General features: G+C 36.0%; 1 protein-coding gene across 1 annotated transcript in view; it reads right to left on the reverse strand.

Moving 5' to 3' along the window:
* Window positions 1-6,267: 6,267 nt before the first annotated feature.
* Window positions 6,268-13,193, reverse strand: part of Pcdhac2 (protocadherin alpha subfamily C, 2) — a 40,492-nt gene continuing 33,566 nt past the window's right edge. Inside the window, exon 4 of the mRNA XM_010613848.3 lies at window positions 6,268-9,132. Coding sequence (XP_010612150.1) covers window positions 8,822-9,132 — 311 coding nt within the window. The 3' untranslated portion in view covers window positions 6,268-8,821. The remainder of the gene's footprint in view (window positions 9,133-13,193) is intronic.

Raw genomic sequence — 13,193 nt, forward strand, 5'->3', positions numbered from 1 at the left:
AAAATTGAGAAAGACTGATAGCATGTAATATTGCATGAGGTGTCATAATTCTCATAAATTGCCAGGGTGGAAAATACTACATTTCCAGGACCAATTTTAAAATGCATATAAAAAGTTTAATGTACATATTATTTTAATTATTCCATTTTATTCCACTTTTTGAACTTATCCTGTGGGAATAATTGAATATGCCAAATGTGGTAAAAGTGTTCATTGTAGTACTGCGTATGATAGTAAAAATTAGTTTTGTTTTACTTTTTTATTAGAACAGAGTCTTGCTATATAATCCAGGCTGGACTAAAGCTCACTACATAACCCATGCTGCTCTCAAATTTTGCAACTGGCCTACCTCAAACTTCTGAGTGTTGGGGATTACAGACATGTGCTACCATGCCTGGTGATAGTAAAACTTTTAAAAGATCTTTAGTATCTTCTAAAAGGGAATTGATTAGATAAATTGTAACCATATCATGAAATACTATGCAAATTACTAAAAGATTTACAATATATTTTTGGGAAAAAGCAAATTCCGAAAGGAAGATTAGTACTATCTTTGGAAAGTTTATACAGATTTACTAAAATCACATCTCCCTTTTACTGCTTCCTTCTATGCAAAGGCAAGTCAGTCACAGATCTAGCTTTTCTATATCCCTTTGTTCACTGCCTCTGGAGATTAAAGCTACTTATTTGACTGGCAATTTGGGGAAGAATAAACAGAAAATATTTGTCTTATATCTGCCTTCTTTCCACCTTGGAACTGAGCTGCCTGCTGAAAATAATGATTCTTTTCTTCTCAGGGCTGTTGTTTTTGCCTGATATTATGATGAATCATCTTGGCTAATTCTGGGGTCCATTTAATAATCATATTAGGCACTCAAACTAACCTTTGTCCTCTAACTCATCTTTATCATTGATAAAATTAATATTTTTGCCTTTTTATGTGAATCTTTTATTTATCAATTAATTCAGTACCCTAGGCAAGGGAGACAGCTGCTATTTATTGGGGCCTTTCAACCACCAGCTATGTATGTATCAAAAAAGGAATGGAAGAATCAATTACAAACTCTTAGTGCAAGTCTAATGTAGATACTTTTTTGTGCTATTTTCTAAATTCTATACTTCTGAATATTTTTGAAATGCTGTTTTACTTTTACAATCATTGAAGAAATCAATATTGATAGTTTATTCTGAATTAAAGAATATATATGTAAATATATATATCTCCTTATAAAATTAGTATGACCTCTCTAAATTATACTAATAATGGCTCTCAAAGATATAATGAAATTGGTATTGTTATTCATTCTTGGCAGCCTCTGGCCTTACACTACACGGTAATAGGAGAGTGATTGTTCTGTAAGACATAGAAGGAGTTATTTGCTTTTTTCTAGGACTCAATTTTCTCATTGTTAAATAAGTTTCTTTAGGCCCTTACTTCCCAAAATCCTACACGCTGATGTTTAGTATATACCTGGAGAATAGCAGCTATCAGCAAGTTGTTAAAGTCACCATTAAATATCAGATCTCCTCTCTTCTTGGACGTCTTCTTACCCACATATAGCACATAAGTGGGCACCTGACTCAAGAAATCCAGTCAATTTTTCTTTCTGTGAGGAATTTAGAATTTGAAATTAGAAACAGAACTTGGGTTTTCATGGATCGCTGGAATCAAGGAAGTATTCATTTAGAAGCCATAGAAAAGAGGAGAGCTGGTCTGTAGAGGTAGGAAAGAATGAAACAATTAAGGGTAAGCTGGGGATTTAGCTCAGTGGCACCATGCCTGCCAAGCAATCAATCGCAGGGTGCTGGGTTTAATCCCCAGTGCAAAAAAAAGTGAATCCCAAGAAACAAATTAAGAGAGATAATTATAGAAGATAATCTTTTAAAATAATTCTGGCTTTTGAATTACTGGTCTTGTACCTTTCTGGAAGCCTAGCCTCATTCTCATCTTTAGTTTCAATAAGACATGCTTATGTCATTATAATAAATCATCTTTTTCTCTGCCAATAGAAATGATTTTATCCCCACAGTGTCTTGGCCCCATCATTCCAAAGTTATGCAAAGAATATACCTGAATGATTCTAATTTTACCTGATTTCAGCTCACCCTGTGCAAGATCTCCCCACCCTGTACTCATCCCCAAGTGAGATATAGCGCTGCTATCCTATCTCATTTACTACTCCCAAACAAGTACCACCTACCAATGCTCTAGAGTTGTCTTAGCAAACATCTGGTTTGGGATTTCACCTTGTTGTGCTACAAGGAAGCTTGTAAAAGAAAGGGTGATGGTTCCAGCCTTAAAGGTCCCTGCAAAACTGGCCTTATATTTAATGAGAGCAAAGAGGAAGGCGATCTGCAAAGCTATTGCAGCTGAGAAGAAATGTGTGCTTTTTCTGGAAGATGAATGCCATTAGCTATATAGAATGGATTAAAACTAAGGACTTGGGAATGCAATTTTTTTTTGAAAGACTGGTTTGGGAGCTAAATAGCATAAATAATTTAAGAGGGAAAGATCTAAAGTTTATGAGCCAGATAATTTTACAATTGAGACTTTTAAGAACACATGAGTAAGGTCATGGATTTAGCTCAGTGGTGCCACACCTGCCTGGCAAGTGCAAGGTCCTGAGTTCAATTCCTGGTACCAAAACAAAACAAAACAAATGAATGGCTGCCTTGATCCATGTCTTTCAGTATCATTGTGTGATAAGCGATTTATTTTTCTTAAAGTGAAATCATTTCCACAGGTATTAAGCTCATATGTTTACTTCTTGGCTAAGATGTAAGAATCTAGAAGAAAATGAGAATGCTTTCTACCCAGCTTTCATTGAGATGATATTAAAACATTGTGCATTTAAGTAAGTATTTGAATTTTCTTTGAGGCTCCTTTCACACATGCTTCTCAATCTGTGATTGAATGGAGAAGTCTTCATGTGAAGTAGAGCACCAAAGTATTCTGTATAAGTAAATGAAGACACGTTTTTCAGAAAATTTTCTTGTCTTTTTTGTGAATGTCTGTCTCTTTTCTATCTATATATAGAACCTTAATTCACTGCTGAGTACTAAAAATGAGTCTGTGTTCAGACAGAGGCATGTGATTATTATAGAAGTCACACAAAGTGTATAATGACCTTCCAAACTTCCTTGTTAGTTTGTATCTAGACCTGTGCTTATAAAACTCAGGTACTAAATTTATCCTTGAAAACAAGTACTATTTTTTGGTTCTAATAGTAAAAATCTGGATATAAACCAAATGCTATTAATAAAGGAAAAACTGGATGTATTGTCATCTAGCCTTTGTATGGAATTTATACAGAAATTTAAAAGAATGTTCTAGAGTTGCCCTGGAGAAGCCATCATGCTATTTAAAGTTTTTTAAAAGACAAGGTAATAATTATGGCATTTTTTTAATTAAAAAGAAAAACCTAGCTGGGTGTGGTGGCACATGCCTGTAATCCCAGAACTCAGAAAGCTGAGGCAGGAGGATTGGCAGAAGTCCAAGGCCAATTTGGGCTAAAGAGTGAGCCCCTATTTTAAAAAGCAATAATAATCAAACAGACCAAAAAAAAAAACCCCACAACCTTATGTGTATGTGATAAGCATAAATGCGAAAAAACACAACTGAATGTTAGCATTGGATACTTGTGGGAGGGGTAACTGAAAGAAGCTCATGAAGATAATTATTTTTCTTATTACACCTCTGGATTATTTTATTTACTTATTAGAATATGAACTGATTTTGTAATTAAAAAGTCAATATCATATTAAAAATACCATAACAATAATGAAAGCAAGGCATAACAATGACTGTTTAATCAGTCCTTTTATATGTTTATGTTAGAGTTGTCAATTATTATTTTAGCTCTGCTCTGAGAATAGCCACTGGCTGAGTGGTTTTATGAATTGCTCACATTCTTTGTGGACTGACAATCCCCAAGTCGTGATGATTCTGTAACCTAACAAATGGCTGTGCTTTATGTTTTTTGATACCTTATTTCTTCATTTCACTGCTTTATTTTTATTTCTTCATTTCTTTAAGCAGACTAGACTACATATTATGGAAGTAAATCTACTTCTGCACTCTTGGAGGAGCTTCAGTTCTAAGGCAAACTCGTAGTTTTTTTTTTTTTAAAGACTTTTAAGATTTCCATGTTTCAGTAGGCACTTTTCCATGGATCAATCCCAGGAGAACATGCAAACCAACAAGCACTTTACCTGAGGTTAGAATGGTAATGTTTTTATGTACCACTTTTAGGCACAATATGAAAGGATAGCACCATACTCTTACATCTACCTCTGTGTGTGTGTGTGTATGAATGTATACTCAAAATCAGAGGGGATATTTTGGTTGTATACTGCTAGTCAACAGCAAAGTTAATTTGGTGGGAAATAGTATAATCAACTATTTCTACAAGGAGAGAAAGCACATGAAAATATGATTAAATGGGGTCAAGGAGTGGCCAACTTGCTATTTCCTAGGGAAACTTCTGGGATTTTCAATTCCTGATGAAGTATATCTGTAGTTTTTGTTTATTTGTTTTAGTACATTTCTTAACGTTTTGGTGGTTTTAAAATCTAGACTTAATACAAGAGCTGAATTAGTGTTTGGTCAGCTACATTTATACTTTAGGATTGGGTTTTGAACTTTAAAAACATAAAATGCATTCTTGTGGGATCCTGAGACATGGAATCTTTCCAGGAATATAAATGAGAACAGCCAATGCTTTAGAAAGTCATTGAGAAATCTCATCCTTGAAAATGAAATCAATTGCACATCTTCTAAGGAGTGAATCTTGTGCTCTGTGTATGTGAGTCCCTTACAAATAAGCCAGGCCCTTAAGAAAGATGCAACTTGAATTGTTCTTTATTATCTGTGGGATTCTAGGCAGGTCTGTAGATATTTTTGGTATTGTTATGGTCTGTTTTGCCCATCTGCCGAAAGAAGTTGTTGGAGGTAACTGTTTCTCTCATATGCTGTTGTACATAGATCCACATGAGATTTATTTATTTGAACATGCAGAATGACTTCAACCTTTAATTGCAACAGTTATAAACAGACTGGTCACTTGACTAAGAGAACTGATGGAAACAGGTACAGAGTTATGAAAATACTTCTTTTCCTCCAGGGTGAGGAAAGAGTGGAAGACTAAGTAAAATATTTTAATGCCAAGTCTATGTTCATTTATTTAACTCTCATGTACATTTTAATCAATAGGAAAAGCTTCTATATCTATAAAAAGGGGTGAGAAAATAAAAATATTTTAGACAGCAATATTTATTGAGAATTATGATATGCTGTTATGCTAAAATCTTTTTGAGATTATTTTGATAAAATTTTCCCACAAATATGTAAGGCATGTACTATAATCATCATTATTTTAGAAATGAGGACACTTGAGACTGAAAAACTGAGAGAAGTACGGTAGTGACTTGCCCAAGGCTCCCCATCTAGTTAGTGATTGAGTTGTACCAACTTATTTAATAAACAGAATCTTTATGCATCCCACGTAGATGGGACAACCTGTTTACATCTTAAATATGGAAGTACTTATTAATGGTATCTCCTTTCTGTTTTAAAAGTAAACTAAAGGGCCAGGGATTTAGCTCAGTGGTGCCACTGCCTGCCTTGCAAGCACAAGGTCCCAAGTACAATCCCTGGTGCCCTCCAAAACATAAAACCAAAAACCCCAAAACAAAAAAAGTGAACTAAAAAAATTATATAATCATCCTATCTCACGGTTACTCAATCTTGGTACTATTTACATTTGGATCTGGAAAGTATTTGTTCTAGGAGGCCATCCTGTGCACTGCCGAGTGTTTAGCAGCATCTCTTGTCTCAATTCACTAAATGACACATAACACCCCCTACCTCAAATAGTGAAAACCAAAATGTCTCCACACATTCACAAATTTCCCATAGGGGGATGGAGAAGGGGGATTTGCTACAAGTGGAAAACCATTGCACCTAAAATGCTTATGAAAATTCTACAGAAGGACAATAAAATGTATTTGTTTCAAAGTATGTACTACAAACTGAACTTATTCAGTAAAATAGCAGGCATTTACTCTGTGATCAATAAAAGTTATGTGATTTCTTGGGGAATTATTAAATTTTTCACATATAGAACAATGCAAGAGATAAATAATGAACAAAATGACTAGAAAGGCTTTAGTGATAAAAACTGGTTTGTTTCTATTCTTATCAGAGAAGATACAATAGTGTACTGGGAAGTGACCAGCAACCTCCTAGTAATACTGTTGATTTTGATTATTGATTCCATTGGGTGCTTAGTGATGAACATAAAAACCAGAGTGACAACCACAGAATAATACCATAAGGTTTGTACTGCTGCTATTTTCTTTAGTAATAATAGCTAACAAAAAGTCAGTGTTCTGTTTTCTCCTACTCTTATAAATGACCACCATTTCTTTCATACCACCATTTTCCATTTATTAGCAATAACAAAGGAAATACCAATAGCACCAATTAAAAACGAATCTACATGACGTGTTTTATCCTTACAGCTGTAATAACTAGTAACTAACATGGATTGGAAAGCACTTCGCAAATTTAAAAAGTGCTGTACACATACATTATAATTATCATCATTAATAAATTAGCCCAATTCTCCTAGTTCAAAAGGCACGTAAGGTCAGTTACATGGGCTTTAGTGGGGCAAAATGATCACAACCTACAATGTAGCAATGGTTCACATGTGTTGGCAACAAGTTTTACCCCATGCAATCCTGCAGAGCTGAAGTTACACACCCTTCAAAATATGGGAGAATGAAGCTAAAAATAGACAAGACAATTATTTTGAGATTTAATTTCTTTTGAAAAATAACAGACTCCTACCCCTTTTCTATTAACTTTTAAATAGATAATATAATCACTCAAACTTCTAAGTTATACATAACAAAATTAAAACATCTTATTTAAGATGACAGTAAATTTTATTATTTTCTATGAGCTGATATTCCAGACAGCATTCCAAATTCAAAGCATTCTGCCACTTAAAAGAGGTCAGATTGGTAAAATTTGTGCTTGTACACCCTCGGGGAATATCTTCATTATCCCTTCCAGAATCATTACTAGAAAAAAACAGCTTTATCCATTCCCTTGCCAGCAGGAATCTTGGCAAGGGACAGCTCTTGGCTGACCATAAATAAAATTTCTTGAATCACCAGTCTTGATTTAATAAAGAAATTTTACTGTGTCTTTCATACACAAAAGCTGATTAACAATGGTTTAAAAAAACACTATTCCACTTTTTCACAGGTGTACAAAAGGAAATATGATGGAATTACATTCAACAATAAAGCTTAAAATTCACTCTAGGTAATAATTGCATTAACATTCACATACACAAGCACAGAGTAAGTATATTTCAGGAGTCTTATAATAGCATACAGCATACATATGGGATATTCATTTCAGGTAACATCATAGGTGTTAGTAATATTAGCAATTCAGAGTGTTATTGAAAAGGAAAACCTAACCAGAGAAAGTGTAGGCTAGCACACCAAGACAAATCACAGAATTAGAGGATTGAAAAATCTGCTCACTGTATGTATGAGAAAACAATATTTTTCTTCAATTTCTGGGTCTTGACAGAGTTGGTTAGAGAAGTTGTGTATTCAAAGTGCACATTATTTTTCTTAGAAAAAAGAGAGAAAGATCCTTTTATTTAGTAATTAATACATGCAAGAGGCAGCCCCAGAGTGACCTGAAAGAGTAAAGCTGTGATTGGCAGGTGGCTGGTATAATACAGATGTTTCAGGCAATTCTCTTAAAGCACTTCTGTAGCAGCAATGATCATTTAAATGGCTGTAGACTGGATTCTCTTTTGAGGGGAGTACAGGGGAATTCATCATATTTCCTATTTCTCTTTAAAGATTTATAGCTATAGACTTTCTTTTTAAATAAATCTATCAAACATCAAACAGCATAAAGTGAGGTGTTGGGGTTTTCTTTTTTTCTTTTGCTTTTGCATATCTATCGTTGGAAAAGGATCTGGCCTTTTCATAAACATTGTGTGCAAAAGAATTTTTAATAAAGTGAGCACAAGGACATAAACAGGAAACACATCAGATCTGCTTCTGTTGCCCTGGCTGGCCCTCTTTTAAACACTGAACTGTTGGCTTGTACTTGTAATGCAGGTTTCAAAGTAAAATGACACCACAGCCAACACACTCTAGGGACTCCTAAAGCCTTGGTCAGTAGGGGTAGTTCTGTTTGCTAGAGGGTGGCCACCACTTCTTGAATTGTAAGAGAAAGTCTGGCCCCTTTTAGTTTCACATTTCCCCTCCCGATTGATAACTCCTGTTTATTTGCCTGTTTCCCCACCTTTCTTCATTAGTCTAATGTGGCCCATACCAGCTAGTATCTGACACTTGAATAACCGCGGGGCCACACATACCCAGTGGTCACAAACACCCAAGCTGCTCAATCTCAAAATCTTTCAGCCTGCCCTGCAAGTGTCATCAAGACAGGATCCCCGGAGCACAGGGCAGAGAGTCCAACCTCTCACTGGCGGGGCTGGGAAGCCTCTCCTTTGCGACGGAGGAGAAAGGAAACTTGGGTCTGCTTTTTAGGTTCTGAAAACAAGCCAGAGTGGAGAGAAAGAGTTAACACCAGACTTAGGAAAGCTTTTAAGACAAAATTTGTTAAATGTGATCTACACAGACACAGGGAACTTTCTGCAGATTTCTGAGGTCTCTAAGAGGAACTCATGTCGATAGGAGAAAGAAGGGAATTGCTACATGGGAGAGATTTGCCATTATTACAAAAACTGGCTAAGTGGCTTGTTTCCATTCGATGACCTCACTGGTCACTGTTGTCAGTCGTGCTGTTCCCTTTCTCCTTTTTCTCCTGGGTCTTGTTACCCTTCTTCTTTTTCTTCTTTTTCTTGGTCTCCTCCTTTTTGCCGAAGGTTATGAAGTCACTTTTGTCAATTTGGTTGTTAGTAGGCTCCTGCCGGATGGAGATGATTGCAGGAGATCCTGGGATAATGAATTTGTCTGGCAACTCACCCGGACCGGATTGTTTGGGGTTGCCTGGTCCGTACTTAAAGGTCCAGCTGTTACTGTTGACACCAGCACCAACTGGAGGGGACACCTCTCCTGCCTCTGGTTCTGAAAGATAAAACATCACAAATCAGTAATAGAGTCAACACATGCCCATATTACTGCTAGAGTATAGGAAAAGCTCTCCAAAAAGTCAGTTCCCCAAGAAATCATGAGTTATTTCTTCAGACCTGAGGAAAAGGCCAGTGTTTGGAAATAAGCAAGACAGATTTTCTTACCCATGTATCCAGAAATATAGTTTCCTAGTAACTTATTGTGAAGAATTTACTAAATAATACAGCTGTGATTATCTTGCCTGGGAACAGGACAGGAAATATACTGGATTAAAACAGATGCTGCTTTTAGTGTATGGACTAAAAAAAAACTGGCTACAAATGTATTTTGACCTCTATTGTGTACAAAACAGAGATATAGTGGCTGAATGATTTATTGAAACTTAATTCTATTATAATAATCTTGGGTGGGGATGGAGTGGAATGGAAAAAAAGATGGGAAGAAGTGAAGGATAGAAGAATTCTATACAACATAAAAGGATGGAATCCTGTTATAAATTGGGTCTATTTGTTTGATTAAAGCAAGTGGAGTCAATCTCATTTTCAAACCAAATCCCCTCCCTAGACACAATCTAGTTGGGACCCTCAAGTGATTATAAGCCAATTTAATACATGCAATAAAAATGTGCATATACTGTGGGGTGCCAGAAGAGAAAGTTATTACTTTTACTTAAGGAGAATTTCAAAGGAGAGGTAAAATTTGCAAATAACCTTGGGAAAGACTATGTATCCACAGGAATTTTTCAATGCAAGACTTCCTCAAGTCTAGTTGGAAGATACACCGTAACTTCTAACCCAATGACTTCTAGCAGAGAAGTGAGAGGTAGAGAGAAAGAGTAATGGTGTATCGGTGTATCGGGACAAAGTGGATCATCACAGTAGGGTTTACGTATCTAACACTGTTCCTTTGGTGGAGATATGAAAGCTCCGGCCAAATAAGCCATTAATGTTCAGTTTCAGTTTGGAATTGTCTACATATGCTCTTTCAATTTATTTCCCATCATTTCTCAGTCTTCTCTAATTTGGTGTCCCTGAGCCCTACACTTTAAGCATTGCTCACATCAAGTTCAGGATATTATTTCTAAATCCAGTGGTTACATATTAGAACTCATCTTATTGAACCTCTCAGAAGCATTTGGCATTTCTTTCTTGAAACACTTATTCTTATAAGTTCTTTGTTATGTAAGAGAAGAATAATACCCATAATAATTGAGCTGGACCCCTGTTCTAAAGGACAGATTAACAAGAAAACAAACAAATTATTAACATGTATATTTCATATACATCAGACACCCAGGAAATGAGGAGCTCTCAAAGAGGTGACTTTGAATTCCAGCTTACAGCATCTGCAATAAAGAAGAGTAAATTTTTAGAGACATGACAGACAAGACAAAGGAAAAATACCTTTGAGCCCTGGGAACAGCAACTTGGGACAAGGCAAATAAATGGGAGATAAAGACTAGTTGCTAAAGGTTTTTAATGTAGATTCTTCTGGTCCCATCTCCAGGTAGAGTCCAAAGTTATTAATCTTTATTCTCCTCTTTGTAAGTGTGTGTGTGTGTGTGTGTGTGTGTGTGGTATGGGGGTAACTTTTACTGTATCTTTGTAAATCTGTCCTCTGCTTTCAAGCAAACAGGAAGAGGGAATAGAAAGAGTTCTGTATTTGCTTTGTCTTAACTGCCTTCAGCTCAGTAATTCTCCATATTTTGGGGAGGCATCTCCTGGTCGCTTCCTTGACCCTGCCTCTAAGTCAAATCACTCTCCTGACCTTTCTCTCAGTCTCTTTTATCAGTCTCCTTGCTGGACCCTCCTCACCAAAATGTTAGAGCTATGTTGAGTTTGGCCCTTAGACTCTCTTCTCTACTCTCTCCTTCAGTGATCTCAGGCAAGTTTGTGGATATATATATATACACACACATATATATGTGTATATATATATCATCTAAATATGTTGGTGAAACAGAATTGTTTAATTATTTGATTAATTGATTGTACTTAGGATTGAACCTAGAGCTTTTGCAGTGAATTACATCCCCAATCCTTTAAAATGATTTTTTTAATTGTGAGACAGAGTCTAACTCCCTAAATTTCCCAGGATGCATTTGAACTTAAAATTCTACTGTCTCAGCCTCCCAGAATGCTGGGATTACATATGTGTACCACTCTTGAGCTTGACACAGATTTATATTTAAATCCTGCATTCTCTCTTCACTTCAATTTTATGTATCCAACTGCCTATCTGGTGTCTCTATTTGGAAGTTTCATGGGAATCTCAGATGGAAGGAATCTGAAATCAGACTCTTGGTTCCTCTCATCTATCCTTCCCAAATCTTTCCAGAATTAGTAAATGATACTCCACTAGCCCTGCTGTTCAAGCCTGGAAATTCAGTAGTAGACTTCATTTTTCTTTATTCTTTATTCTCCATTTATAACAGATTATTATTTTTTGCCTCCTAAATATGTCTTGATTCTGTTCTCTTCTCTCCAATTTTACTCTTTTTTGAAGACATCATTATCTCTTATAAAAAAAAACTACAGCAATACCTCCCACCTCGTTCAATCTGTTTCCGCTTTTGCTTTTAATCTTCTACACAATAGCCAGAATCATCTTTATTCCTTAAAAAGTCTCTTTCTCCCTTTTAAAAACTGGAAGTACAGCATACATACAGTAAAATTCTTTAAAATTAGAAATCAGATTAGATCACTCTCCTGCTTAAAATTATTCAAAGGCTTTCTATTGCCTTAAGAAAAAAAATCCTCCAACTCCTTGTATTTATGCAAGTCCTTTTAATAATCTAATGTGTTCTAGTCTCCAAATCTATAAACCTTCCTCTTACCATTATATTACAGCCACACAGACCTTTCTTTTCTTCAAATATTCCTTGGCATTGTTTTGCCTCATGTACTTCATACATATGATTTTCTTTTGTCTTGAATGACCTGCCCTGCATTCTTTGCATGACTCCTCATTCTTCAAGTCTATGCTTAAATGTAACCTTCTTAGATAAGCATTTTATGACCATGGAGGCCAGGCAGCATCCTTTTCTTTTAATAGTACCTGTCACTGTAAGATCCACAGAAGCAGGAAATACATTTGTTTATTCATCAGTGTCTCTACCACAAGTCCTGACCCATACAGGTATACAAATATTTTTTTTGGATAGATGAACAAAAGTACTGCTGTGAAAAGTGGAAGCAGTACTACTCTTTGGCATACCAAGCAACTTTCCCCTGATGGTACTTTGTAAGGATTAAGTTTCATTGTATCAGTTGATTGGCTTGGTAACTGCCTAGTGCAGGGATGGCAAACCTTTTAGAAATGAGTGCCAAATTGCAATTCAAAATCCACTTATTTATTGCAAAGTGCCAACACTGCAATTAAATCTGAATACTGGGGTTTCAGTTTAGAAAAAAAACTCATATATTAATATCTTTTGTCTTAAGAGAAAAATAAATAATGTGCCATGGTTTGCCACCACTATCCTAGAGGATTGGTGAAACACACTTCTGGGTGTGTCTGGGTAGGTCATGGAGGGTAGGTCCCTGATTTTCCTCACTGGCACTGTTCCCCTGCTCTATTTCTAGGCTACCATGAACTAAGCAATTTTATTCCACCATGCCCCCCTGCCATGGTATTCCTACTTTGGAACCATCTGATAATGGACTGAAACCTCTGAGACCATGAGTGGATTAAACCTCTCTTCCTTTAAGTTGTGGAGGTTGGATATTTTGTCCAGCAATGAGAAAACTAATACATTTTTTTCAGGCTGGCTATTTAGCTCAGTGGTTCCACCGCCTGACTCACAAGTGCAAGGTCCAGAGTTCAATCCCCAGTATCAAAAACAAAACAAACAAACATTTTTTTATTGGTACATGTTTGCAGTACATGCATTTTACAACCTTTTACTATAGGGACTTAGAAGCTGGGCCTGTAGATGTCTAATGAATAAGACAAATCAAAATAAAGCTTGGCATATCTGCCTTCATTTTGTTTCCTTTATTACCTAAGACTTTGGTTCAGATCTCTGTCCTGCTGTGCATGAGGGCATGTTAATC

This window comes from Fukomys damarensis, unplaced genomic scaffold, assembly GCF_012274545.1.
Source record: "Fukomys damarensis isolate Sample0158 unplaced genomic scaffold, DMR_v1.0_HiC HiC_scaffold_3, whole genome shotgun sequence".
Classification (NCBI taxonomy): domain Eukaryota; kingdom Metazoa; phylum Chordata; class Mammalia; order Rodentia; family Bathyergidae; genus Fukomys; species Fukomys damarensis.